The sequence below is a fragment of the Falco biarmicus genome, chromosome Z (assembly GCF_023638135.1).
Source record: "Falco biarmicus isolate bFalBia1 chromosome Z, bFalBia1.pri, whole genome shotgun sequence".
Lineage (NCBI taxonomy): Eukaryota > Metazoa > Chordata > Aves > Falconiformes > Falconidae > Falco > Falco biarmicus.
In genome coordinates, this window is record NC_079311.1 from 2,892,621 (window position 1) to 2,918,509 (window position 25,889).

The window sequence follows — 25,889 nt, forward strand, 5'->3', positions numbered from 1 at the left end:
AGCTATTAGAGAAAACAGAAAGTTGGCTCAAATGATTAATCCCTCCTGAACCTTAAGAAATTGTCTCAATATTGCTTGAATCACAACAAACACACTCATAATGTATATTTCATTATCTCTTGAAAATAAGAATCAACAGAAAAAAGTTGATACATGAACACAAAAAGTTACCCTTCAGTGAGACTCCAATCATTCTAATTATCTCTGCATTTTTCCTCAAAATACTTTTTCCTTCTACAAAAATTGGCAGGCAATAGATTAGGTTAAAAACATTAAATGTTGCTTAGTTTTGCAATAGACAAAGGAAAAACCCCCTCAAAATGTAAGAAGTCTCACAAAGACTTGAATGATTGTTTCTCTTTCTTAACCATTCATGGAATAAGAAGGTTGTAAGAGTGCAAGAATAAAATACACTCATCTTTTTCAGTCCACATAACTGATGTTCCACTGAAATTAGAAGATCTTTCAGATGACAAGCGCATGTCCTCATTTCCAGGGGAGGTCAAAGAGTATGAGTTTCGTTTAGCTCTTGTTTTCTGCTGCAGTATCATGGTGCTGGAAGTGTCTGGAAGTGTCTGGAAGTATTGGAAGTACTTCCAACAGCCTACATAAAACAGTAACTTTTCTCCACCAGCTGTAAAACAGCAGAGAAACATGGAGGTGCAGCTAGGGACTGCTTATTTGCTTCTCTACAGCTACAGCTGTACCAAGGCTTTGCCTTTATTTTCACCCTGCAGATTGCTCTGCACTTCTGTGATCTACCTCTAATGATCCACAAGCCTTCTGAGGAGCGGCTGAGGGATCTGGGGTGGTTTAGTCTGGAGAAGAGGAGGCTCAGGGGGGGCCTTATCACTCTCTACAGCTGCCTGACAGGGGGCTGTAGGTAGGTGGGGGTCGGTCTCTTCTCCCAAGAAACAAGTGACAGGACAAGAGGAAACAGCCTCAAGTTGTGCTAGTGGAGGTTTAGGTTGGATTATGAAAATTTTCTTCACGGAAAGGGTTGTCAAGTACTGGAACAGGCTGCCCAGGGAGGTGGCTGAGTCACCATCACTGGAGGTGTTTCATAGCCATGTAGATGTGGTGCTTAGGGACATGGCTTGGTGGTGGACTAGCTGCTGCTGGGTTTATGGTTGGACTCAATAATTTTAAAGGTCTTTTGCAACCTAAATGATTCCATGATTCTATATGAACTCAGCATATATGTACTCCTCTGGGGCCATCAACACAGAAGTAAGTGTATATACATCTCTGTACTCTGTACCACAACAAAAAAATTCTTAATATATTGGCATGTATTTTTACTTTTTTTTTTTTTTAAAAAAATTTGTTTCCTGAACCTCAGCTGTAATGAAGTAACTTGAAACAGCTTTCTTTCTAGAAGTCAAGCCTAGCAGAAGAACAACTGTAAGCGAATATAATTTGCTTTGCTGGTTTTGAAAGTTAGTGTATACAACATAAAATATGACTTGTTTGACTATCGCACATCAGCATAATATAGTCTTACAGGCATAGACGCTGTTCACTCCAGAGGAGGACTGTCATGCCCACACATCACTCAATTACACTTGCTGAGCCACCACATAGGTGTTGGGGCATCTCCACATGCAACTGACGCAAGAAGCCAGACAGACACATATTTGCTTATTTCGGTGCATCACCGCTTGCTGGTTTGATTACTTTTAATATCAGGATGGTAAATGTGAAAAACCATGAAGTCAAAATAGACAGTGATACAGACACATGAAATAATGTGTTTAAAAGTACTGTTACTTCAGTCCTTCAGCCATATTACTTGGGGTGATTAAAGAACGCTGGCACGCAGGTTGAGAAAGCGTGTTATGGGTAGTGTTCGTAACAGCATCATTTCAGTTGCCATGGGGATGCTAACTCTGAACTGACTGCTTTCGTGTATCCAAACCCTCAGTCAAAAGTTGTTTGAATATGTCTGTGTGTGGGTGTTTGTGTATACAAAGAATGAAACTAGGAGATATGATACCAAATAGATGCCAAGATATGGGACACAAGGGAGTATCTAGATGATTACTCTAAGAAATAGGCTCCCAGTCCTTATGTTTTCTTCTGCTTTGAGCACATAAATTATATTTTTAGCCTGTAAGCTAATTGTATAGATGTTGAGGGAGATTTGCAGCTAGTAGACATTGGTATTGAGTTTACTGAAGTCAGTGAACTTATGGCAGACTTTGACCAGCTGAAGATCTCTTTATTTCCTGCAGTTCAAAAGTCCCTATGTAGGATAGTTTTGAGAAAATTCAATTGTACTTACATTATTAGTTTCTGTTCTTCCCTGCCGAGGACTTTCAGGTACTCACCAATATCCCCCAAGGAAATTCTTCTATGATATTAAGTCAAATACTGGAGAACTGACAAAAAATGCAGAGCTTTAATAGTTTTTTTCAGCATTTAATTTAGCAGATTAAGTCTTCCTATATGGTTCGAGTCACCTTACATGATGACTGTGAGACTGTATTTCACAAGGTTCAGTTAGACACATTATACTAAGCTGAGAGCTATATTAAGGAATATTAAATATTTAATCTATGATGACAGGTATTTTTGGAAGCTGATACAACAGTGCTCATGAATGAGGAAATGAACTTTGACAAAATGAATGGTTTGACAGATGGTAGTTTGCTTAGAACCCTTACTAACAGATGTTGGAATGAATGTTCTGAAAGGCCTCTGTGTATTTTGGGTTTTATCATTTTATTGGCAAATAGCTATCACCTGGTGTATACCTGCTCTTTGGAAGTTCTTGATGTGGAAGATGCTAATTTTTTTCCTTGCCTTTTGTTGAGAAAAAAACCCCGACACTTCATTGATTCTTGCTTGGAGATAAGAATGATGGAACTTAGTCTTAGAAAGATAAGAATGATGGAACTTAGAAAGTCTTTAAGTACATTTTTTGGTGTGGGTTTTTGTGTGTGTGTGTGTGTGTGTGTGTGTGTGACAGTAGTTATGATTAGGTTTGTGAGAATCACAGACACACAATTAATTATGCCAGTATTAGGGACATGAAGCACCAAAAATGTGATGCTGAGCACCAGAAGTGGGACTGAAGCCATAGGTAGTGTGGGAGACACTTGTGTAAAACTAAATTAAGCTACAAATAAAAACATACCTTCTACATACCAAAAATGTTATTCCAATATATTTAGACTTCAAAAGAAAAAAAGGAAAAAAAAGGAAAGGAAAAAAAAAAGAAAAAGAAAGCATTCTCAGTAATCACTAAATAAAGTACCAACATGGCTTCTGGAGCAGAAACTAGAATTCAGATTCTCTCAAACAAGTATCCTAACCACTGTTCTGCACAATACTTGTCTTACTCTGCTGATTTTGAGCTATCTTAACGTAAACAAAACACATCAATACACTATTTAGTTCTCAGATATATTTTTAGTGAACACTGTGTTTGGGCAATACTTAAGGAAGACCTCATTCTCCATCTTCTCTGGATGCACGTTGCCATCACCCGTGCAGCATGTTGACTGCATGCTAAGGCACCGAACGTATATCTATGTATTTCATGGGATGCCCGATGTCCATAATTAACCACTCTGATATCTGCTGTGGGAACAAGCTTTATAAGAACTATAGTTTTGTGGCTCTAACTGTACTAAGTTGACCTTAAAATACTAAATTACACGGGATGTTGGGAAAAATTTTACCCTGAATCTGCTGGGGTACATCCCTTTCCATCACAGGCCACCATTTTAATAAGTTTCTACAGGAAGACTATTTAGTCAGGGTTTGAGTAAATATAATGAAGAAATTTAACACTGTGCAAGGTTATTAAAAAAGAAAAAAGTATTATTTAAAACAGATGCATTGAGAAGGGAAAAGTAAATAAACCCAATGTATTTTAATTTGGACTAGAATACTAATATATTCAAATTACCAGTAAGGATTTGGGAACCTTTTCCATCAAACTGTTGTATCTCAAAATATGGAGTTTCATCTGAACTTTAGCATATAGTTTCAGAAAAGCCATTTAGGGAAGAAATTAGAAAAATGCTAGAATTAAGAATGCTCTTTTCATATATTCTAAATAAGACTTGTAGCTTTTCCATTTTGACATCATATTTGACATGCAAAAATTGTCCCCCAAAAAGAATAAAAATGTGAATTAGAGCTGGAAAAGGATTAATTCTTTTAAGACAAAACCCACCCCCAAATAGAAATTTTGTATATTTTTGTATGCAATAAAAAAACAGGGTGGAAAAGCTAACTACTCAACCTGAACTAACTTCATTTCCAAGTTTTTGATTCTGTAACCAAACTGAGCAGTCCAGCTGTTTCATAAATGAATCCTCCTTCTTCTCACAATAACAAAATTAAATATTTGAATATTTTATTTAAAAACCAATTGGTAACCATACTGATGTCTCTGGTGAAATGGTTCCTGCTATTTTAATGAGACATAAGATTTTTTTTTTCTATGTAATAACTTACATTTACATACAACAGTCTCCAGCAACAGTTCAGGTGTTCAATCATAGCTCCCACACAGTGGTATGATGCACAGTAATTAGTTAATTTTCTTAATATTCTCCAGATGTAAGGTATACTCTAATCTACTGTTGGTGGCTGTGGATTAATACTGACCTTGTAAAAACAACTTCCATGTCCAAAAGACTAAAAAAAGCACTTAAAAAAGAGGTGGTAGTCTTTTGTACACCATTAAAATTTTTGCATCATCAGGCAGGAATCCTCTTAACAATGACATCTATCATGTATTTTTGAGGTTGAAAGTCTTAGGACTCCCCGGTGCATTGACCACCCAACCCAGCCCAGCCTGCAGGAGCTGCCGAAACTCTGCTGTGAGCTCCTTCTCCACGCCAGGCTCCCCGGCACAGGTGGTATGTCTTACTGTTCTCAGGCATATCAACATCTAGGAAGGTTCATCTGTTGAGCAAGGACCCACTGCGGTGGTACTATTTGCTGAACAAAAAGACGATACCTACTCCAAAAGACTAGAGGAGCAAGGCTATTATCTTATGGGGCAATAATCACCCACCTTACTCCCTCTCATCCCTGAGCATGGTTGCTTCACATCCATCCTTCTTCAAAGCTACTTACACTTCTTAAGTGCGTGACTTAGTACTTCAGTACTGTAGGCCAGTCCTTACACTGCTAGTTATACCAAATTATTCTGTCTCGTTTTACAATGTTCTTCACCACATTTCAGTTTATTGATTTTTGGCATATCGACCATGGCTGATGTCTTTGTGTATTAAAGGGATAATAGCTGCACAGAGATAAAAAAGGATAATATTTCATGGAAACAACAGGGAAACCAGGGGAAAAAAAAAAAAAGAATCAAGAAGTATTAGGTTTGGGTGGTGAAACTGGGAGAGAAGAAGAAATGTAAGGTTATAGGCATGGACCCTAGGTTAGAAATCACTAGAGGAGAGTAACGTTTAGCAGGTCCTGCCAGCAGTTTATGTTAGAGATTAGCAGTTACTATGACTTTGGCAACGGTAAAGACGAATACAAACAACAGTCTTGCCCATGGCCATCTCTGTACTGATCCATACTGCCTTGACAAAATATGTATCTGAATAGAAAAATATAGATGCGTGTAGGGAAGGAGCAGAGATTAAGTGAATTCAGAATAAAAAAGAACAGCATATTTTAAAGCCATAAATGCAAAAAGACAACAGGGAAAAGAGAAACCAGTGCTCTCTTAAAAAAAGACTTCTCACCAGAACAGTCAAAGCGACCATTTTGGTTATATCTCAGGAACGACTAATAAAAATAGAAATGTGGGATTATTTTTTTTTCTCATTGTATTAGGAAACACAAAAAGTTAGTGTCGCTGACAAAATGGTAAAAACTATACACATGTGCTGTTTTATCACAGCCAGCCCATGAGGAGAAACAAAGGTCAGCAGAACTTTAAAAAGCAGGTATGAGTTACTCTGAATTAACGTGCTTTCAAAAACATGATCAGTGACCCTTTAAATCACAAGCCAATTACATGCATTGTAGTGCCATTACTAATTACATGCTGAGAGTGTAAATTTAAAATGGCAATTTCAATTTTCAATTCATTGGGAGAATGCAGGAAAATGAAATTGCATACTAATCAGTTCATGTGTGTCAGACACCTGAAAGATTAGAGACAAAATACTCTGCACTCATTACAAGTGAGTTATAAGCGAAGCACTCAAACCTTTCATTTGCCAAGCTGCATATAAATAAAGAAATTAAATGACAAAGAAAATTGATAATGAAGGAACAAGGCAAAAATAGCTACAGGCCTGTACGTAATTATACTTCACAGGACTTTGCCCATTATACACAGCTACCTTTAGAGTTTATCTAGCTTTAGAAACTGTAAGAGCTAACAGGCTACCGCTTCAGGTTCAACGCACTAAATATTAATTTACATTTCCTAAAAATGGGGTTTCTGGTTTCATAGCCTTCCACTTAATCTCTGCCAAATATTCACAGTGTTTTCCAGGAGCCACCTTCTGCACCAGCTACTTCGTGAATCAGACCAACATGGAAATTTTCCCATATACAGACGCCTCACACTGGGGTGTGGGAAGAAGCTGGTGACATGTTAAAGAAAATAAAAACTCGGAAGAGGCTGTTGGTAGAGGAAGCATTTGTCCCACAAGGCCAGAAAGAAGGTAGACAGAAACTTAACACGAGTCGGAGTCGGCTGACTTTTTGTAACTTTCCACAAATTCCTGTGAAGTGTCTCCCCGGCCATTACAGAAGCTGTGCAGATACAAGACATGGGATTTCTGCTTCTCCTCTCAACAGAAACTGTTCACCCATATACGGGTCAGCAAGTACCTGTCTCTCAGAGTGAGTGTATTTCATGCTTGAAGAACAAGACAGTGCTCTGATGTAAAGAACTACTATGTAGTGCATAAAGTGTGAGTTTGTGGAGATCTGTATCCTTGCCAAATCAAAACGGGGTTTCTGCAGCACACTAAAAAAAGCACTTTTTCTCTGCAAGTATCATCTCCCTGAAAAAAAATTTACATTTTCTGTTCCCAGGTGTGTTAAGGAGAAAAGTCCTCAGAAAAGGTGGGGGTGGGGGTGGGGAATCCTCTCAAGATTTCAGCTTTTGTTTTTAAACTACAAAGATTATTTTTATTTTTGCTCTGAACTGAAAAGAGAAGATAAAAATACTTGGCAGGTTTCCTGAAAATTACAGACCAAAGTTTATTTTAAAAGAAAAAAGAGAAGAAACAGAAGGGAATGCTAGGTGCTTAGTACACATTAATAATTTCACTTAATTAGCTTCTAGAAAGTCTTTACATACTATGGCTTTCAAAATTACAGAATAACCTGCATAGGGTTTGCACTACCTAGATTAGGTTATTAACTCCAAAAAAGAGCAAATTGTTTAAACCTGCTGCCATGGGCTGAATTTTGTAGACACATTTTCTCCATTGGTCCAAACTCCCTTCCAGGTAAGAGCGAAGGGAAGACTTCCCTGGCAGCAGAGTCCAAGGCAGACATAACTCTGGTCTGGGTAGAAACCTGCACAGCTGCCTCAGAGCTGCCTGCACAGCGCACGGTGGATTTGCCAAGTACAGACGTAGAGGCAACAGACCATTAGCCATCCCCATCCAGTTCATCTCCTAGTAAAGACATGTCTAGGGGGCTAGTGCTAAATGATTTTGAATTTGTTCTCCAGCTCATTTAATAAAGTCCACACTCCAAAACAGCCCAAAAGCTACTGTAACACTGACTTTTTCATTATCTATTACAGTTACATTAGCTTTCTATTCCTGTGAAAATAATTCTGCTCAAGTCCCATAGCATCACTCTTCCCAGTTCTTTTTCAATGCATAAATTTTACAAGACTTCCTGACCTCTCTGGTCTTTATGGAAGAAAACTGACTTACAATACATTGAAGGGCCTTTGTGTTTTCACTCTGCAGCGTATAACAAACAGTAACATTGGTTTCATTTCTCAGAACTGACAAAATCCAGCATTCTCACCACACCAGTTTCAAAATCTTCATCAAACAGCGCCTGCTCTCCAAACGTGAAAAATGAACAGGTAATCCTGTACGCTTTTTCCCCACTTATCTGGGAACTGCTTAGAGAAATCACGAACAGTAGTCAGCACAAAAACTTGAATATAAACAACAATTTTGCCACATACACAAAGGTCACTTTAAGGACAGTGTGTCTGACACACCCAAGGGACATATGGACAGTTCAGCCTAGCACTAGTAGACAAGCTGCTCAAGGACCATCTTTTGCTCCTCCTGCGGTGGGTTCACTGGGAGCAAAGCATCGTCTTCACATACTCACTGCACCGATTAGTGCAGAAAGTTTTCCCATTAGTATCTAACATCAACTTTATTAACTAACAGCTGAAAATGCCAAAGCTTAGCCCAATTCACATATGAAAAGAAAACACCATAAACGTAGAAAGCTATAGCAATCCCTACATAATCATTATCCTCCTTAAAATACAGCCACAGGACTTTACTAAAGTCATTTGCTGGGCACAGAGAAATCCAGTCCACAACGAGGGCACTGCTATTTGAGTCATTCTAGCAATAACAGCCTTGAGTGGGAATGAAAAAGAAGTGTTCAGCCACAGATGTGGTTGAACTAACAGCTATTTCAACCTTAATTAGAACAGTTCTTGTTACTTCCAGCATGATGCACACAATGCTTAACCTGTGTGCCCAGGGCAACTCAGCAGAGAGGACAAACTATTCCTGCAGGCTCTGGTACCGCCAAAACCATATTAAAGCACTCTAGAATGATGCCCAAGGAAGGCTGCATGTGTCAAAGTAGCTCTACCAAGAGATACTGCTGTGAAATGCTGCTGAGGCCCTAATGAGCAAATGTAACATATGTGGAAAGCAGCCTCCTTGAAAAGAGTCTTTATGAATTTGCTTCTATGGTTTAGAGCCACAATGGAACATATGCACATGTTTTTTAAATAAAAGGATTTGTGCATTTGTAAAGTCAAGATTATTACTGTTTTGCAACTAAATAGTCCCTTTTAGTCCAGGCTACATTTCTGACAGTGAATAAGAATCTAGCTGTTAGTTTACCACTTGTCTTCATCAGTTTCTTAAGTGACTCTGGCAATTGAATCAAGGAGATTTTTTTCCTTCTCAGCTCCATCTGTTACCTGAATCCATGGCCATCTGTCATTTTCTGCAGCAGTCCAAGCATTCACAAGACCCTTCTTATTAAGTCGTGCATAGTATGGATACCATTTCTGGAGCCCAAAAAGAGCTCGATGAGTGGATGATGCAGTAATTTGTTGGTTTGACACAATTCCTCCTTCTATCCCTAGTGGGCCAGAGCACCCTGAAAATGGAAACAAGAAAAGAAATGTGCAAAACTGAAACAATCAACTCTTCTGAGTCCCAAGTGACTGCAATTACAAATAGCCTACAAATAGATCCAAAATGTCACGTCAAATACGTTATCAGTAGATATATAAAGCACTCAAGTAACATATTTTTGTAGAAATGAAAAAAACCCAACAACCCAAGCACAAAAATATTGCTTGTAAGTAACTATTCCCATTGCAAAATTAATGAAATAAATAGATTAGCCCTTCAATTTCTTTTAGTCTGTTCTATCTGAAGAGTTGTGAGTTTGGGTTTTGCAGATACCATGAAAGAAAATGATCCTTAGATTCAAATATTAAAATAATTGCTAAAATTAAATTCAAAATTCTGTAATTACTAAAGTTCCATATTACTGCTCTCACCATAGTGGTTAGTATTTAGGCAATGTGCTACAAATTGTTATTGCAGTTATCTTTAGAAATATGAAATTAGATACATGATATTGTTCAGTTATATTAAAAATAGTTAAAGGTCTTGTACATTTAACCAGCAAGCTATAAAGTATGTATTTAACTGCAATGTTCAAGTGTTCATAACTTTATGTGTGGTATTCACTAGTAATGTATGCACCTGAAATACCTGCAGACGCAATCTTTTTTAAAGTCAAGATATTCCCGTATACATTGTTTTCTGAAGCCACTCCATTTGAATACATGAACAAGATCATTCAGTTATTGTGAGCAGTCCAAACAAATTTACAAATGACTGCCAGTCTACCTACTATTAAATATCCCCAACCAGTTTCAAGTAAAAGAGATTTTTTTTTTCCTTAACTCAGTTCTGATGGAAAGTATAAAGAGAAGCTAATTGCAGGAACTACTGTAGCAGCCAATCTTGCCCAGTTGCCCAAAAGATCTTCTGCTTTGTGGGTCAATTGCACTTTAGCAGTTTTGAACACAACAGGACAGATGTTTATTTACACTTTAGGTTTTCTCAGAAGCCTGGCAGTATTGCACCTCAAGCAGTACCCAAGAATGAACTCTGACATGGTACTGCTATGAAATCCTTACACCACACAGGCAGAAAGTCACACATAATTTAATTCCTCATTAATTGAAAGGTAGAGAGAAGAAAAAGTGACCAGTGCAATTTGCTTCTCTTGGCAGAAGCTGAGGCAGGGAGGCAGTGCTGGGAGTCACTAGCTATGCAGTTCCCAGGTTATTGCATATCACTGATAATGGAGACAAATATAAACTAAATTGCAGTTTTAAGTTGATTACGGAGCAAGAGCCAGGGACAAGCATGTGATTGCTTTCTGAAAAGATAAACCAAACCCCCACAGGTGGGGCTCCAAATGCGTTCCTTCTTAGGTGCAAAATCTGGCTTACTTCCAGGATGTGCTTAAATGAAATCCTGGTCCCATTGAAATTAATGACTGACTTGCACCATAAGATGGTTTCATCCACATTTTTAACAGTCCACAAAGCTCAGTTAGCTTCTGAAACCCTAGTGCTCCTTTTCTGTGTCATGTATCACCCAACAATAGAGGGGGCATTCGGCACTTGACTAAAAGCTCTGTTCATGCTGCACAAAATATAACAAAATGCAGCTCTTTCCTGCTGCTGTACCAGGTGCGTAGTCGTGCCAGAAGGAAACAAATTCTTTGTCACCAGCACAGGCAGGCGTAATATAGGATGTATTTAAAAAAACCACATATGTTGGAAAAGTGTCACTTTTCATTGTGTTTTCAAGCGTTACTTAAAAAATTGAAAGAACTATTTAAATCATAGCTTTCTGAAATCTTTTCATCTAATCAGAATAAATTCCTTTGGTGTACAAACTGCCATATCTGCTTGGAAGCTGGAGGTAAACTACTCTACATTCCTAATAAAATGGCATATTTAAGAAAGTTTCTTATATTTACTTGTTAAAATATCTTTGCCTTTTCATAATGGAAAAGAAAGCGCACACGTGTGTCTGTGCATGTAACTCACAAACACACGCGCGTACATAGAGGACTGATTCCAGTTTACTGTGGAATTAACCACCCCTTAAATCTGGTACCTTAGGTTGATAAAAATAGAGATGTTAAAAAACTGAAGAGAGGTTTCCAAAGGAGCTTAAAAAAGGGGCATGGAGGTATGGTAGGTCTTTTAATATAGACATGGAGCATGCAGCTGTGTTCTGTATCCTCACGGTGAGGAGCACAGGGATGAGGATGCTGCCAGCTCTGCTGGCATTATTCAGTGACCTAACGGGAAAAATGTGTGTGCTTGAGGACGGAGCCACAGCATGTATCAGGGCCAGTTTTGAGTGGCGTCCAGAAGAAGGGTATTTGGCTCTAGCAGGTAATTTTCAAAAGAAAAACACGTATTTGATGCCAAGACCTTTGATCTGCTACAGACATCCCAGCTTTGGCAGACTTGGAAGAGATGTGGTTGTCCATTTTTATTGCTTATCAGCCTCTGTTCAAGCTGCAGAATTTTGTGGAAAGCTTTGATTTGACGGTATGTTAGTTCTCACGCTTGAGATGCATTAAATGGTATTTCAAATACGTGTGAATTCCTTACAAGAGAAAGGTGAATTTTTCCTTTCTAAACTGAAGGCAGTTAAATTACCATGTAGAGCACTTAACTCTGGTTTGTCAGCTATGACCACATACGGTCAGAAGTGTTCACCTTTCTCAGCTTTAGGAAGATTATTCCTGAAATCCAAAGCAAGCCTCCACCTTCAGAGAATAGCTACTTCATTGTACCGCCTCCTATTTTAATTGCAGTTCCAGTCTTAGTTCGTCACGTCAGTCAGTTTTACAATGTGAGTTAAACACAACATTTACCACTCCTAAAAATTAAAACAACCACACAGCAGAAATATTACCAAAAAACCCTAGAAAATTCCCTTTCAGTGTTCAGTTTAAGCATAACAACAAGATGTGTAGGAAACATGAGACTGGATAATAATTGCTAAGTAATATTAGCCTTACAATGTAATATATATATATATATGTACACGCTGCTAAGATCTGTTTTGGGGGACCATCTTTTTTTCACTGCCTTGAAGGACATCAGATCATTTCCACGAAGTGGGAAGCCTGGATCAAGCTAAAGCTTCATCCTGCCCAGGACTTGCTTGCTAGTCCAAACCACAGAGCTTGCAATGCAGTATTACCCTGACTACAGCAGCGCTGATGAACTGAGCAATTTCTTAGACACAGGCTGAGCAGATGGGTCTTGAGGAAGCCCACGCCAGGCTACCTCATCCTACGACATAAGATACCCCCGTATGCATCATGATGGGTTTTGTTTGAGTAGCATTCCCTTGAACTTGACCACTTTGAATTTAACCTTCTGTTTCATAGCCAGGTCAATCTGTATTTAAAGGTATTTTTAAAACTCCTCAGTCCATTTTGATAATGCCAAGTACATTTCTGAAAATATCAGAAAGTTTTGCTGTCTTTCTTATTTATTTAACAGCCAGGACCCCCGCAAAGGTTTTCTTAGGATTCAGTGAATAAGCTCCTTCCAGTTAAAACTGCCCATTTACCTACCCTTCAGATCCTTATTTTTAATCAGACATTAGTCTACAAGAAAAGCTTTCAATTTACTTTCTTTTATCAGTTGAAAGGAAATAGTTGAACATGTATTTGGACAGTCAAATACTGCAGCGCAAATGGACTTCCCTTAGCCATATGCTCATTAATTTCTTCCAAATGCTCCAATAGATTTGTGAGTCGTGCTTTCACCTTACAAAAGCTCTAATGGGGCTATTACTCTCTAAAATCCCAAGAGATATACTTTGTCTGAAAACTCTTGGCTGAATACCCCACCTCTAGTTCCATCAAGCAGGTACTATGAGCAAAGGACTGGTTACAGACTAGCTTCTGCACAAGATATTCATGACACAAACAATACTTTCCTTCATGTTAAGATATCAGTCCTTTCTTTTAGTGCTTAAGAGCTGTGATAAGCCATTGCCTGCTAACAATGAAGGAAATAAGCAAATGCAGCTTTTGGAGATTGTCTTTTAAATAGAACTGAGATACAAATTTTGCAGAACAAGTACAAGCTGTATTATATTTTGTTGTTATACATCCCCTTCTATTAAATCCACAGTTCATTTAACAAAAATCATGACAGCTTGGGAAACTGCAGCCTCCAAGGGAGTAATAGTATCACTACAATGATTCTGTACAACGTAGTGTGGTCAACGCCAGCCATTAAATAAAAAGCCATTTTTATTAGTTAATGCTGACACATTGGGGGATGACAATCAGTTTGACTCAAGAAAATAATAAAAAAAATAAAATAGCAATTAAAAAGCTGCTTGACAGGTTCATGATAACAGATTCAGAAGGAAGATTTTATCATCTGGAGCTGTTATTTTAGTGTCATTAAATAGCAAAATACTAACTCAAGCAATATTGTTTTTAATCCTACACTGACAATTGGTATGCACCAAATAAAACTGTAATGATGCTTCTCTTGTTCTCATCAAACAGAAATCTATGCCCATGATGTCCCATTGTCCATGAGGTTGATGGAATGCAAAGATGTACCGATGGCTACATGACTGTGAGTGGATCCAGTCAACAACACAGCAAACGTGAAGGATTCACTTACTCTTTCCAGTTCTCCTAAGAATCCTCACTAGCTCATGTGAAGATCGCATGGTTATAAAACTGCCTTGAAGCCTTCGTTCCTAATGTACTGTTTTGCACCACAAAGCAAATGATCATTAACTCAAATTTCACTCGTGACCGGGGGTATGGAGATAAAATAGCTCCCCAGACAAAAGATGAGTTCTGCATTTCCAGCCTTATCTCATACAACAATAAATCCCTCCAGCTGAACAAAAATATTTGTGCAAAAGGAGATAGAAGAAGATGACTTTCAGCTTACTGTGTTTTACATTGATATCTCTTCAGGGGTAATTTACAATAGGGATATATGTCACTGATCTCCCCTGTTAATAGGGGAAAGACAAACCATTTTAAAATAAAGAATTACTACAGTAGGCGATAATAAGCAGAAAGGACTGGGTAAACATGTTACTTTAGTACATTTAATTTGGACTTCTACATTTATGTCAGTCCACAAATTAAGCAAAACCTCCAAATGGTTTAAAAATTGCTTGAAAATATGAAGATGATGCCTTTGCAAACAGCAGAAAAAAGATTTCTTGTTATTGATGATGAAACATGACTGACTTTGCAGTGTGAATATATAGCTTTCGTTTGCTGGTTTGTCTCTTACTAACGTCATCAAAACAAACAGATGCAAAATTGAAGGCATGCAGAAAACAAATCTGCTTTAGACATCTGCAATCCTGTCTTTCTCTAAGTACCTCATTTTCTGGAACGAGATGGCTCTGGCTGTGCTTGGCATATCATGGTAATTGTGCTGAACACAAACCCTGACAATGGGATTACAGATGACCTCTGATACTGCAGTAATTAACACTGCTCCCCACCAAGCAGTCTAGGCTTCAGCCTCCTATTTCTTCCTTTTGTTTCTCCTACCACCCACACATCCTGGCCCAGTTTGTTCTGTCAAGGACAACTCTCTTCAGATAATGGTGAATTTGTTTTTATAGATCCTTGTTAAATGGATATGGATAATCATTTAGCAACCTGCTATTAAAGCATCCACCCATATGCAGTGTATGAAGTGATGCTCTTGTAGGGCTTGTTTTTTTGACAACCATGACACAATAATGCTAAAATCCTTTCTTTATAAATACTATGTAAAGTGCTTTTACAGAGATGTGGCTGGGAGACACAGGTCCCCTCCTACTAGAGGTGTCACTGGACCCCTCATGGGTTTTGTGACACGATAGTCCCCACTTGCCATCTTCACCATTGCACAATGGGATTACAGATGACCACTGGTATTGCAGTAATCAATGCTGATACAGGCATAAGCTCCTGACCATACAATCTAGGCTTCAGCCTCTTATTTCCTGTTCTTGTTCCTTCACACAGGGACTTTGCCTCTCTGACTACAAGCATTTTCCCACACTGGCCTGCAGTCCCCAGTATGGGATCCACATTGGGATTCACATCCCTCTGATGGACATCCAGAGGGATTTTCTACACTAAGCAAGTCTGCAAAAACTTACACTTCCAGCATAGTGCAGGAGCATATGGAGACAATGGCTCAGTCACTGAAAACAGATTATGTCTTTTTAATATAGTGCTGTGTCTGAAATGGAAGGTTGTTATTCAGGACTAATTTGTTTAGTCCTAGTTTGGCAGTTTCTCCATTCTGCTCTTTGAGTAGAATGGATAGGATTGCAAATTCCCCACAAAAAGCACAGGGATTAACATCTGGGGAATGGCAACATACCACACAGTTGAAGAGGGGACGTGTCCAACAGGAACAAAATTAAAGGAAGATACAACATCTGATTTAGGAACTCCCTAAAGTGAAGACTGCTAGCAGCTGTGAAAATACGATGGGAGAACCACCACTTGGAGCTCATCCCTCTTCTTACACTTAACCGTTCAGCATTTGCTTCAGGTCACTGCCCATGGCAGGACTACTGGGCTGCCGTCAGACCAAGCAGTTATGCTCAAAAACAAGGGTACACCTAAAACCTCATGTCTGCAAAGCTGTAATCAGGTGTCCTGGCTTCAGCTGGGATAGAGTTAATTTTTCTTCCTAATACCGGTGCAGTGCTGGGTTTTGGATTTAGTACAAGAATACTGTTGATAACACATGGATGTTTCAGTTGTTGCTAAGTAGTGCTTGCCCTAAGTCAGGGACTTTTCAGTTTGCCATGCTCTGCCAACATGGAGGTGCACAAGAAGCTGGGAGGGGACACAGCCAGGACAGGTGACCCCAACTGGCCAAAGGGATTATTTCCATAGCATAGAACATCGTGCTCAGTATATAAACTGGGGGGAGTTGCCCGGGGACTGCCGATTGCTGCTGGGGAACTGGCTGGGCATCGGTCAGCGGGTGGTGAGCAACTGTAGTGTGCATCACTTGGGTTTCCTGGGTTGTATTTTTGTCTCTTTTTGTTGCCTCCCTTTTCTACTTCTTTCCTCTTTCTTCTTCTTCTTCATCTTCTTCATCATATATTATTATTATTACTACTACTACTATTATTATTATTATTATCATCATCAACATTATCATATTTCAATTATTAAGCTGTTCTTATCTCAACCCACGGGTCTTACCTTTTTTTCCCAATTCTCCCCGGCATCACACTGGGTGTGGGGGGTGAGGGGGTGAGGGGGTGGCTGCACATTACTTAGGTGCCAGCTGGGGTTAAACCATGACATCGCAAAAATAACTTTTTCAGTATTTGCTCCACAAAGTGATTATTGCTGCTATGTCAGTGCTGAACTCCACCACATTAAGTTATTGACTGCATGCCTAGGCATGTTCAAAATATTTTTAGTAGAACTGGCCTGGGCAGAGGGCTTCCAGAATGCAGACACACTGTGGATCTCTATCACAGAAAACCAAGCTTCATATGATCTGGAAAAGTCTCTACTCCAAGACGGGTCAACTACCTTACAGCCACACCATCCCCGACGGGTGTTTGCTCAATGCCTTTTTTCAAAAGTGCCAGTAGTGAATATCCAACAATCCCATTTTGTGTTTGATTGAAGTCCAACTTGAATGTTTCTTATTCTGTTCATTATTTCTTCTTCTGATTCTATGAACATGGGCAACAATTTCCTCTTCTTATAACAGCGTTTAGTGTATGTGTCTCCTGTCCTCTCTCCTACCTGAGGTTGCCAAACACAACTTACACCAAGCACACGGCATAGCACAAGGTGTGAAGCAGCACAGCTGTCCTTGCTGTGTGGGCTGTGGGGCTGGCTGGAGGCACAACCCAGCATCCAGGGGACAGTTCAGAACCCAGGAAAATGGTCAGCTGAACTTTGACTGTGAAGCACCACATGGTCAATTTACAGCCACAAGCAGAAAACTACTATAACTCCATGGTGATTTCAGAAAGGACGAGCACCATAGTCCACCAAAACCAAAATGCTTCCTCGGAGTTTATACCACTATTCAGTTACACTGAATAACAATTCACTGACACACATCACCTCTATTTTATTTTGTTTTCAAGCAGCAGTTATGTTTGGGGTTTTTTTAAGTTAAATTATATGGCAGTCAGGAGTTTCATTTCTCAAACTTCTCTGCTGAGCTCTCATATAGAAATATATTAATCTTTATGTGAAAAATTATTTTTACCTTTCAAGTTGGCAATGTGAAAAATAACATTTCTGCCACATTTGAGTATTGACATTAACCAGTTTTACATAACTCACAGCCACTTAAAAGCTACTAAAATTAATCTGAATAAAACAAATTATGGAGTTATGCTATAAAATAATTGCTATATGGTCATACTTACACACTTAAGGAAGTGTGGCAGACACAGAAACCCTAAATGCTGCATAACAGAAATGGATGATGATGATGATGATGATGATGATGGTGGTGGTCGTGGTGCTGCTGCTGCTGCTGATTATGATTATTTTAGGTTGCAATGACATGAAAAGATATGTGATTCCAAGTTCTATTTATGAGCCCCAAGGTTATTGGTGGATTTGGACTCCAGCAGCTACGAGTGGAGGAGATTTGTACAGTTGTGGATCTATTAATTACCTCCTTTACTTTGAGCGACTGCAAATGGTTGTGGCAGAGAGTACAGCCAATTAACAATTTAAGCGTAACTTAGACAAGAATCCAACTGGATTTAAAAATAGTATTTTTTTATTCGCTGCTGATGAACCCTGTGCAATCTCTGCACTTCTCCCCTCCTTGGGTATTGACAGAAATATTTCTTTGAAGAATACAAGAAAACTCAGCTGCTTTGCAGCTATGTTAGGAAATTTGCTAATGAGATATAGTGTTCTGACAAAGTTCAGCCTGATTTCAGGACAGTTACAGACTAATTCTTTCAGAGTTCCTTGGTTTTATATTTACGTTCATGTGTTTTTCTCTAGTGACACACAGCTTTGTGGGTTGTTTTTTGTTTGGTTTTGTTTGGGTTTTGGTTTTTTTTTGTTTGTTTTGGTTTTTGTTTTGTTTTCTTTTCATGGAGCATGTACATAGACAGAAACCTTACCTATGTGACAAATGCAATATATTGTACTGTATCCTCTCTTCTCCCTAATTTTATTCCAAAGGACTTGGGTTTTTTTCTGGCACAGGGCAACATTTGTACTAGAAAACCTAGTAATTTTAACATAGAGTGGTCAAATATGTCTTAAACTGTAATATTACAATTTCCAGGAGCTGTCAGCACTCCCAGGATACAAAAAAAGTGCAAGCTCAAGAATATTCATACCAGTGCTGCAAAATGGGGTTCATCAGTGGAGAAGCCTCTCAGCTGCAGTGTCCTGCTGGTGCAAACGCACACCCACAGCTGTGCCGGCTGGTGGGAATGCTAATTTCAGAGGTGCTAATTGAACAGGGAAGCTCACTAATTTCCTTCCTTTGATTTTCTTAAATCCTACCAGGAGAGGTGAAATACCTGGGATTCTGACCAGCTGACTGTTTTGAAGCTCTGCCTCATTCTTTGAATTAGTTGCAGGAACCAGATGCTGATACTACATTTTTGTTAAAGTGCTAACTGACTACTGCTTACTTGAAGGCAACTCGTGACATAGGTATCCACAGGCTTAATGACTGCTTTTTCTCAAAATCTGCTTGTTCCCGCACCCCACCCCTCCCCGCCAGAAAAAAAAAAAAAAAAAAAAGAAAAAGAAAAAGAAAAAAAAACCCCACACCCAAATCCTCTTTTGGAAGTGAAACTGGACAGACAAGATTTCATTGCACTGAAAAGACAATCTGCATTTTTCTAGCAGGTGTACAATGGAAATCAGTGGGATTACATCAGTGTAATTAGCATTCCTGCAAGCCAGCCTGACAATGAGAATGCTCACTCGCCAGGAGAAGAGTAGTGCTTTTCAAGTGGCAAATCTCATTTTGCTGCCTAGAGACATTCTTTCTGTCTTTGTGGTTTGGTGGGTTGTGGTTTGTTACTTTTTTTCCCCTCCCCATAAGAAAGCAACTGTTCCTAGGAATGACAATATTACTTGTTACAAGATGTATTCATTCATTGAAATTGTTTAAAAATTACTACTACTAGCGGCACTAATATGAATTCTACATTACAATGGAATACATGCTCTTCAGAAAGAAGTAAAAAGATGAGAATATCCTGCAATATACTGCTAAACTGATACGCTAAATATGAGCTATACCCACAGTACTGGACACAAACTGTAAGCAAACGACTGTTATTTAACTCTGACTACACAGGAACAGCAGTTGTTATGGTCTCTAAGCTGTTCCCATCTTCTTCTATAACACATCCAACTTTTTAATAATTCAAATTATTCAGATATCGGCATTTAGACTTTGTTCTGGAAGCCATTTGATGTAGGTACAACCTTATATTCATGTAGAGCACCTTTAAGGATCAGGGCTTAAAGTCCTGTTTATTTAAAAATACAGAATTAATTTCAAGGTCATGGACTTTTATTAGGGTGGAAAAAATTCAGAAACTTATCGTGCTATATGTGCAGTAAGAGAAGCCTTTCATTACTACAGCAGTATACTAAAGTGAGATGCATTTGTGACTCCATGGTGTATTTTAAACATAAATCTTTACATGACCTTTTTTTAATTTTTCTTCATAGACCCTTATTTTTTCCTTATCAACATCTCATTTCACCATAAATAGGACATTATTCCAAAGTGTTTGAATTAAGAAATAGCTAACTAAACAAAGCAAATGTAAGGGATGCAATCCATATGACCCAGCTTCAGGCACCTAGAAGTTACGTATCTGCCCTGAATAGCTGTTTAGGCTCTTCCTGTCATCTCTGGAAAGAAACTGGCAACTCAAAACCATGTTTTCCATTATTCCAACGTCTATTAGGGAAGTGTTTAAGACAAATGTGGTCATCTTTTCTGTGTCTACTGACCAAGGGACAGACCTAGAGCACTTGTCTTCAACTTAAGTGCCTAGGTTTAAGAGGCTAAAATTAAGTGAAACTAAGCTGGTGAGTTTTAAAAACACTGAAAAGCGGTTACTTTAACAATACATGATGATATATTTTTCTGCAAAACTAGATTTACTAGACAGTTATCATACTTGGGCTTTACGGAAAAAGGTCTTTTAAAAACAGATGCCAAGGAAGAGGTGAGCATAACAGCAAATAACTTTCCAGACTTTGATTATTCTGTTGAAAAACATGATCATAAAAAGGCTGATGTGGCTTTGGAATTGGAATTAGCAAGTGATTCAAGTCAAAACACCCACTGAAAACCTCAGAAAGCTGTTTGCCCTAGAAATACCAAGTGACTCCTCATTCTGTTTATATTACATCTAATGCCAGTGGTGGTGAATCCCATGGGTCAATACGGGGGCCAAGAGTTTCAGCACCTTCATTAGTGACCCAGACACTGGGACAGAGTACACCTTCAGCAAGTTGGCAGATGACACAAAACTGGGAGGAGAGGTTGATACATCAAATGGGTATTGCTGCCATCCAGAGGGACCTCAGCAGGCTGAAGAAATGGACTAAACAGGAGCCTTGTGAAGTTCAACAAGGGGAAGTGCAAAGTCCTACCTCTGCTCCTGGGGAGGAACAGCCCCATGCACAAGTACACCTTGGCAGGCTGGGAAGGTGGAAAGTAGCTTGGCAGAAAAGGACCTGGGGGTCCTGTTGGACAAGCTGACCATGAGACAGCATGGCAAAGAAGGCCTCTTGGGCTGCATCAGACAGAGAACTGCCAACAGGTCAAGGCAGGTGGTCCTTCCTCTCTACTCAGCACTGAGGAGACACATCTGGGGTGTTATGTCCAGTGCTGAGCTCTCCACTATTAAAAAGAAGTGGACTTACTGGAATTAGCTCGGTGCAGGGCCGTGATGGCTAACGGACTGGAGCATATCTACAAGGAGATGCTGGGAGAGCTGGGACTGCTCAGCCGGCAGACAAGAAGGCTCAGGGGGATCTTATCAATGTGTATAAATGTCTGATGGGAAGGAATGAATACAAAGGAGCCAGACTCTCCTCAGTGGTGCCCACTGGCAGGACAAGAGGCAACAGGAACAAATTAAACCACAGGAAATTCCACCTGAACATGTGATTTTTAAATATTTTTTTTCCTTTTTTCCCTGTGAGAATGGACAAAGACTGGAACAGGTTGTCCAGGGAGGTTGTGGAGCCCTGTCTGTGGGGATACTACAAACCTGAGTGGACATAGTCCTGGGTACCTGGCTCTAGGTGGCCCTGCTTGAGCAGGGGGGCTGGACTAGAGGACCTCCAGAGGACCCTGCCAACCTCAACCTTGTTGTGATGTTCTCATTCCAGATAGTTATAACTCCAGGTTCTTTGCAGATCAATGCTCACAGACTGGTAAATCCTGTTGTCAAACCAGCACAGAGGAGCCTTTTCTGAGTAGGAATAATCTGATATTCATCTATTAACTTTGGAGTGTTATTCATTTACAATGGGTAAATTGTAAAAAAAAGTACTTTTCCCTGAAGTACTTTACTTGATTCATTATTATGCAGTGCTACAAGAAATAACAATTAAGAATTAACAATTAAGAATTAATAATAGCAATAACAATAACAATAAATATTTTGTTGGTTAGCACCTTTTTCTTCTTGGGAGCTATTCATAAGCAGAACACTTTCTACAAATGTGTCTGCAGTCCAGATTTTTTTGATAAAGTTAAGGATGAATATATTTCTCCCAGTCAGTCACAGTCTGTTACAATGATGCTGACATACAAAAATTCTGTATGTTTTCCTGTACCAAATCAAAGTTTTGACATTAGTTGCACGGATAATCAGTATATTTCTCAAAGCAGAATTTCTGGTTTTAGAAATTACATCTTCATTTCCAGGAGAAGGTAGATTCCCAAGAAGACTTTTCTTTTTCTGGAAGATGCTGTCTTTGCATATATATGCAGATCAGATGCATAAATGCACCCTATGACAGATTGAAGAGCTAGAATCTTAAGTTACTGGAAGTACTCTGCCTTTGTACATTCAGTTTACTTCAGTCGTACTTGCAAAGAGCAAACATATTGTGTGGAGGTATTGCGAAGGATGGTTATGTATCCCACTCATCTGATTAATTGTCTCATGGCTTGGCTTCAGTAGTCCAAGAACACTGATTACAGCATACCGGTACAGCTACAGATTATACAGACACAGTAAGTACGTTCCTACATACACATTATTTTAATGTATTGGTCTCCTTTCTTTTTTTTTTTTTTTTTTTTTCTTTTGTCAAGCACATTCTTACTGCCATCTCATCTGCTCTCCAGTTCAAGACAGGGTTTTTTCCCCCCCACTAGCAGCTATTGCTTCTTATGTCACCTCTTAAAACATCACTTTTAAATACAGGCAGAGCCTAAGCCCTCTACAGTCCCTCCCACACAGAGGCAGATTTTCACTTGGAATGAATTCTAAGTTGTGTGAGAGCTGTGTATGGAACACTGACTTTTTGAATTTTAAAACTGCAGATCTCTAATACGAAGATTAAAATCACCGTTGCCCAAAAGAGATGGTGTACTACCGCAGCCACATTAGCTATACATCTGGTTTTGCTAGTCAGACATTTACCCACAGCTAGAAATCTCCAGCTTCAGTGCAGCAGTGCTTTGGACTTGAGCTACTCAGCCTCTCGTTGCATGGACTGGAGCTGAAGATTGCTGGTGAGCGTTAACATAGTGGGGGGACAGCTGTAGGTCACAAGCTCAGCTTCCCACATTTTAGCTGCTCACCATTCTGATCATTCTGCAGCTAATCACATGGTTTCCTTACTCCGTGTAGCTCAAGTGTTTTTCCCAAATCCAGTGTTCTGATCTGAATGATACTGAGTAACTCAGTTGTAGGAACTCATGTTAATTGTTGTTCTGAAGACCATGGGCAAGACCCAATCAATGCTTTTGTTCTCATTGAAGGAACTTAATCAGCCCTTCCACTGAGACAAGGTAACAGATCATGCATTCCTCTTTCTAGTCTCTTGCAATGCAAAATGAAACCACAAAATTGAATTTACAAACCCCCATTTTATTTTGTGCTTCAGTAGACGCCAAGAACACGCAATGTCAGTGATTATTTCAGATAGTTTTAATCTACTTAGACAAAAAATGAAACATGCAGGTCTTATAACTTGGAGGTCACTCCTAACTACACAAAGGAATAACACTTTTTTGCAGAGGCCTGGTAAGTTTATAGAGCCATTCAACTCTGAAATCTGATTAACAGAAGGCATTTATCTCCATAAGTTTGCTTCGCAGATTTAAAACAAAACATAAATGGATTTTCTCGACCTGTTAACATTTTAATTATTATTATTACTCTGATTTCTGAAGTGTGATTCCAAACATGTTAGTAGCCAGTGTGGTATTGCAGCGTTGAGGTGAAGAATATGATTAATCTTGTTTCATGCCTCACGTAAAATACTGTATGTCAAAGGCAACATTTTTACCAATTTGCGTCGGTGGCAGCTAATAAGCGCACAGACACTTTCAGACAAGCAAACTTTTCAAATGATGCTGTGTTAAGTAAGATTCAAGCCTCTAGGAGGTGACATGAAAATGAAGTGATTAGTTATGTTCCGTGCAACAGAAGACAGCTTTTCAGACAGTAATGGGAAGGATTGCTACCTATTTGCTGATATGTCCAAAGAGATTAAATGCTTTTTATGCTGATGTAGCATCTCAGCCCACAGCAGCACATTATTCTGCTATCATACTGGACAACACAGTTCATGTGTGTAAGCAATGGCTATCAGAACTAATCAAATATAAAGAAATTGGATATTACGTTCTACTTCTCAACAGTGCCATTACTGCTAAGTGACTATTACACGCTTCCATTACCAAATCCTCTCTTCATACTTTTATAGTAAGGTTGTAAAATTCACTTTTGGCCTTCACTTGCTCTACAAGCTCCACGCTGAGGACACAGGTTGAAAATAGACAAATCTTAGGTAGCCTGAGGATTTAAAAAATGGAAACTACAGGATTTTGGAGTTTCCTGGCACCTATTAATGACTTGCTTTTTCCAGCGGTAATGTGATTTCATGACGTAGTGTTTTGAGGAATTGTGCTTAGATGAAAAGGGTAGATTTAGGGGACTACAGAGCTGCACCGATAGACCAGTGCTTCATTCCCACCTACAAAACACAGCTTTAGGATGCACTGTGGGAACCACAGGCCGGTGAGTCGACTTAGACATCTTGTAGGCTGCTAAGTCTGTAATTAAGATCACTAAGCACCTGGACAAAGACAATCTGTTAGAAAAGAGCCAACATGGCTTCTGTAAATGGCAGTGCTGCCTCACCTGACCAAGTTTAATGGGAATAATGTGCATAGGGATAAAGGAAATACAGCGGAAACAGCACGCTTGGGTTTTCAGAAAGCATTTGATAAGGTTCCACATGAAAGGCTCTTGCCAGGGAGTGCTGAAAAGGCCCTGCCACAGCTATAAGTCTAACTAAAGGACAAGAAGTAGCTTTTCAAGATGAAATGTCAGCAGTGGTATCCCCTGAGGATCATTGCTGGAGTAAGTTTTACTCATCAGTGGCCTGGAGGAAAGTATGAATGGGGAAATTGTCCACTTTGAAGCTACTAAGCTCTCTTGATCAAATGACACTCTGATGATGAGCAGCTCCAGAAGGACAATGAAAATTGAATGAGTGGTCGAAAGGGTGACAGATTAACCTCAATGTACACAAATGGAAAATACTGCAGCTATGAAAAAAACCCCTAAAATATGCCTGTACAAGATTGAACTTGGAAATGGCCATTAGGACTGCAGAGATCTCACAGTCATCATCATCAGTTCTCTGAAGTTCTTGGCTCAAAATGCAGTGGCAGCCAAAAAAGCTGGTAAAAAGTCAGGCACTGAGAGCAAGACACAGAGTATTATTTCACATGTATATGAAACCCTGGTGTGACCACATACCATGTGCAGTTCAGGTCTCTGCCTTCCAAGAAGGTGCAGACCTAAAGAAATCATAGGGGATGGCAGTTCAAATGATTAAAGGGAAAAAGCAGATATCGTAGGAAAAGGGAATAAAAACCTAGATTTTTTCAAGTTGGAGAGGAAAAGGCCAAGGAGGGATATGACTGAACTTTACATAGAGATAGATGAGACGAATGCAGTACTGTTCATCCCATCTACATTACTGAAAATAGGGAGCACTCACTGAAATTCACAAAAAGTCAGCTTAACACATATAGAAGAATGTATTTTGCACAGTGGGTAGTGGTCTTCTGGAGCCTTCTAGAGGCAGATAAAGGATCAACAGGTTCAAAAAAAATAACCCACGCAAATTCAGGAATAGGTCCACAGATGAAACTGAAGAGGCTGACCAGAGGTGTGCCCTCTGATATTCCTACAGGAACTGTAGACATGGAGGAGATAGGAGGGGAAGAAATGGTAGAAACTGCCCCAGCCTACATTCTCTCCTAAAACAATGTTTCTCATTGCCACAGTCACAGACTTGGTAAGCCAGCTGGGCTGTTGAACTCTCTGACCCAGCACAATGTTTTTTCATGTTCTTAAGAA

The 25,889-nt window shown here is 39.3% G+C and overlaps 1 protein-coding gene across 2 annotated transcripts in view; it reads right to left on the minus strand.

The window, feature by feature from the left end:
• The window catches only part of EDIL3 (EGF like repeats and discoidin domains 3), a 256,888-nt gene that overhangs the window by 68,131 nt on the left and 162,868 nt on the right, over positions 1-25,889 (minus strand). For both annotated transcript variants that reach the window (XM_056325649.1, XM_056325648.1), the window contains one exon: positions 9,143-9,324. In XM_056325649.1, coding sequence (XP_056181624.1) covers positions 9,143-9,324 — 182 coding nt within the window. The remainder of the gene's footprint in view (positions 1-9,142; positions 9,325-25,889) is intronic.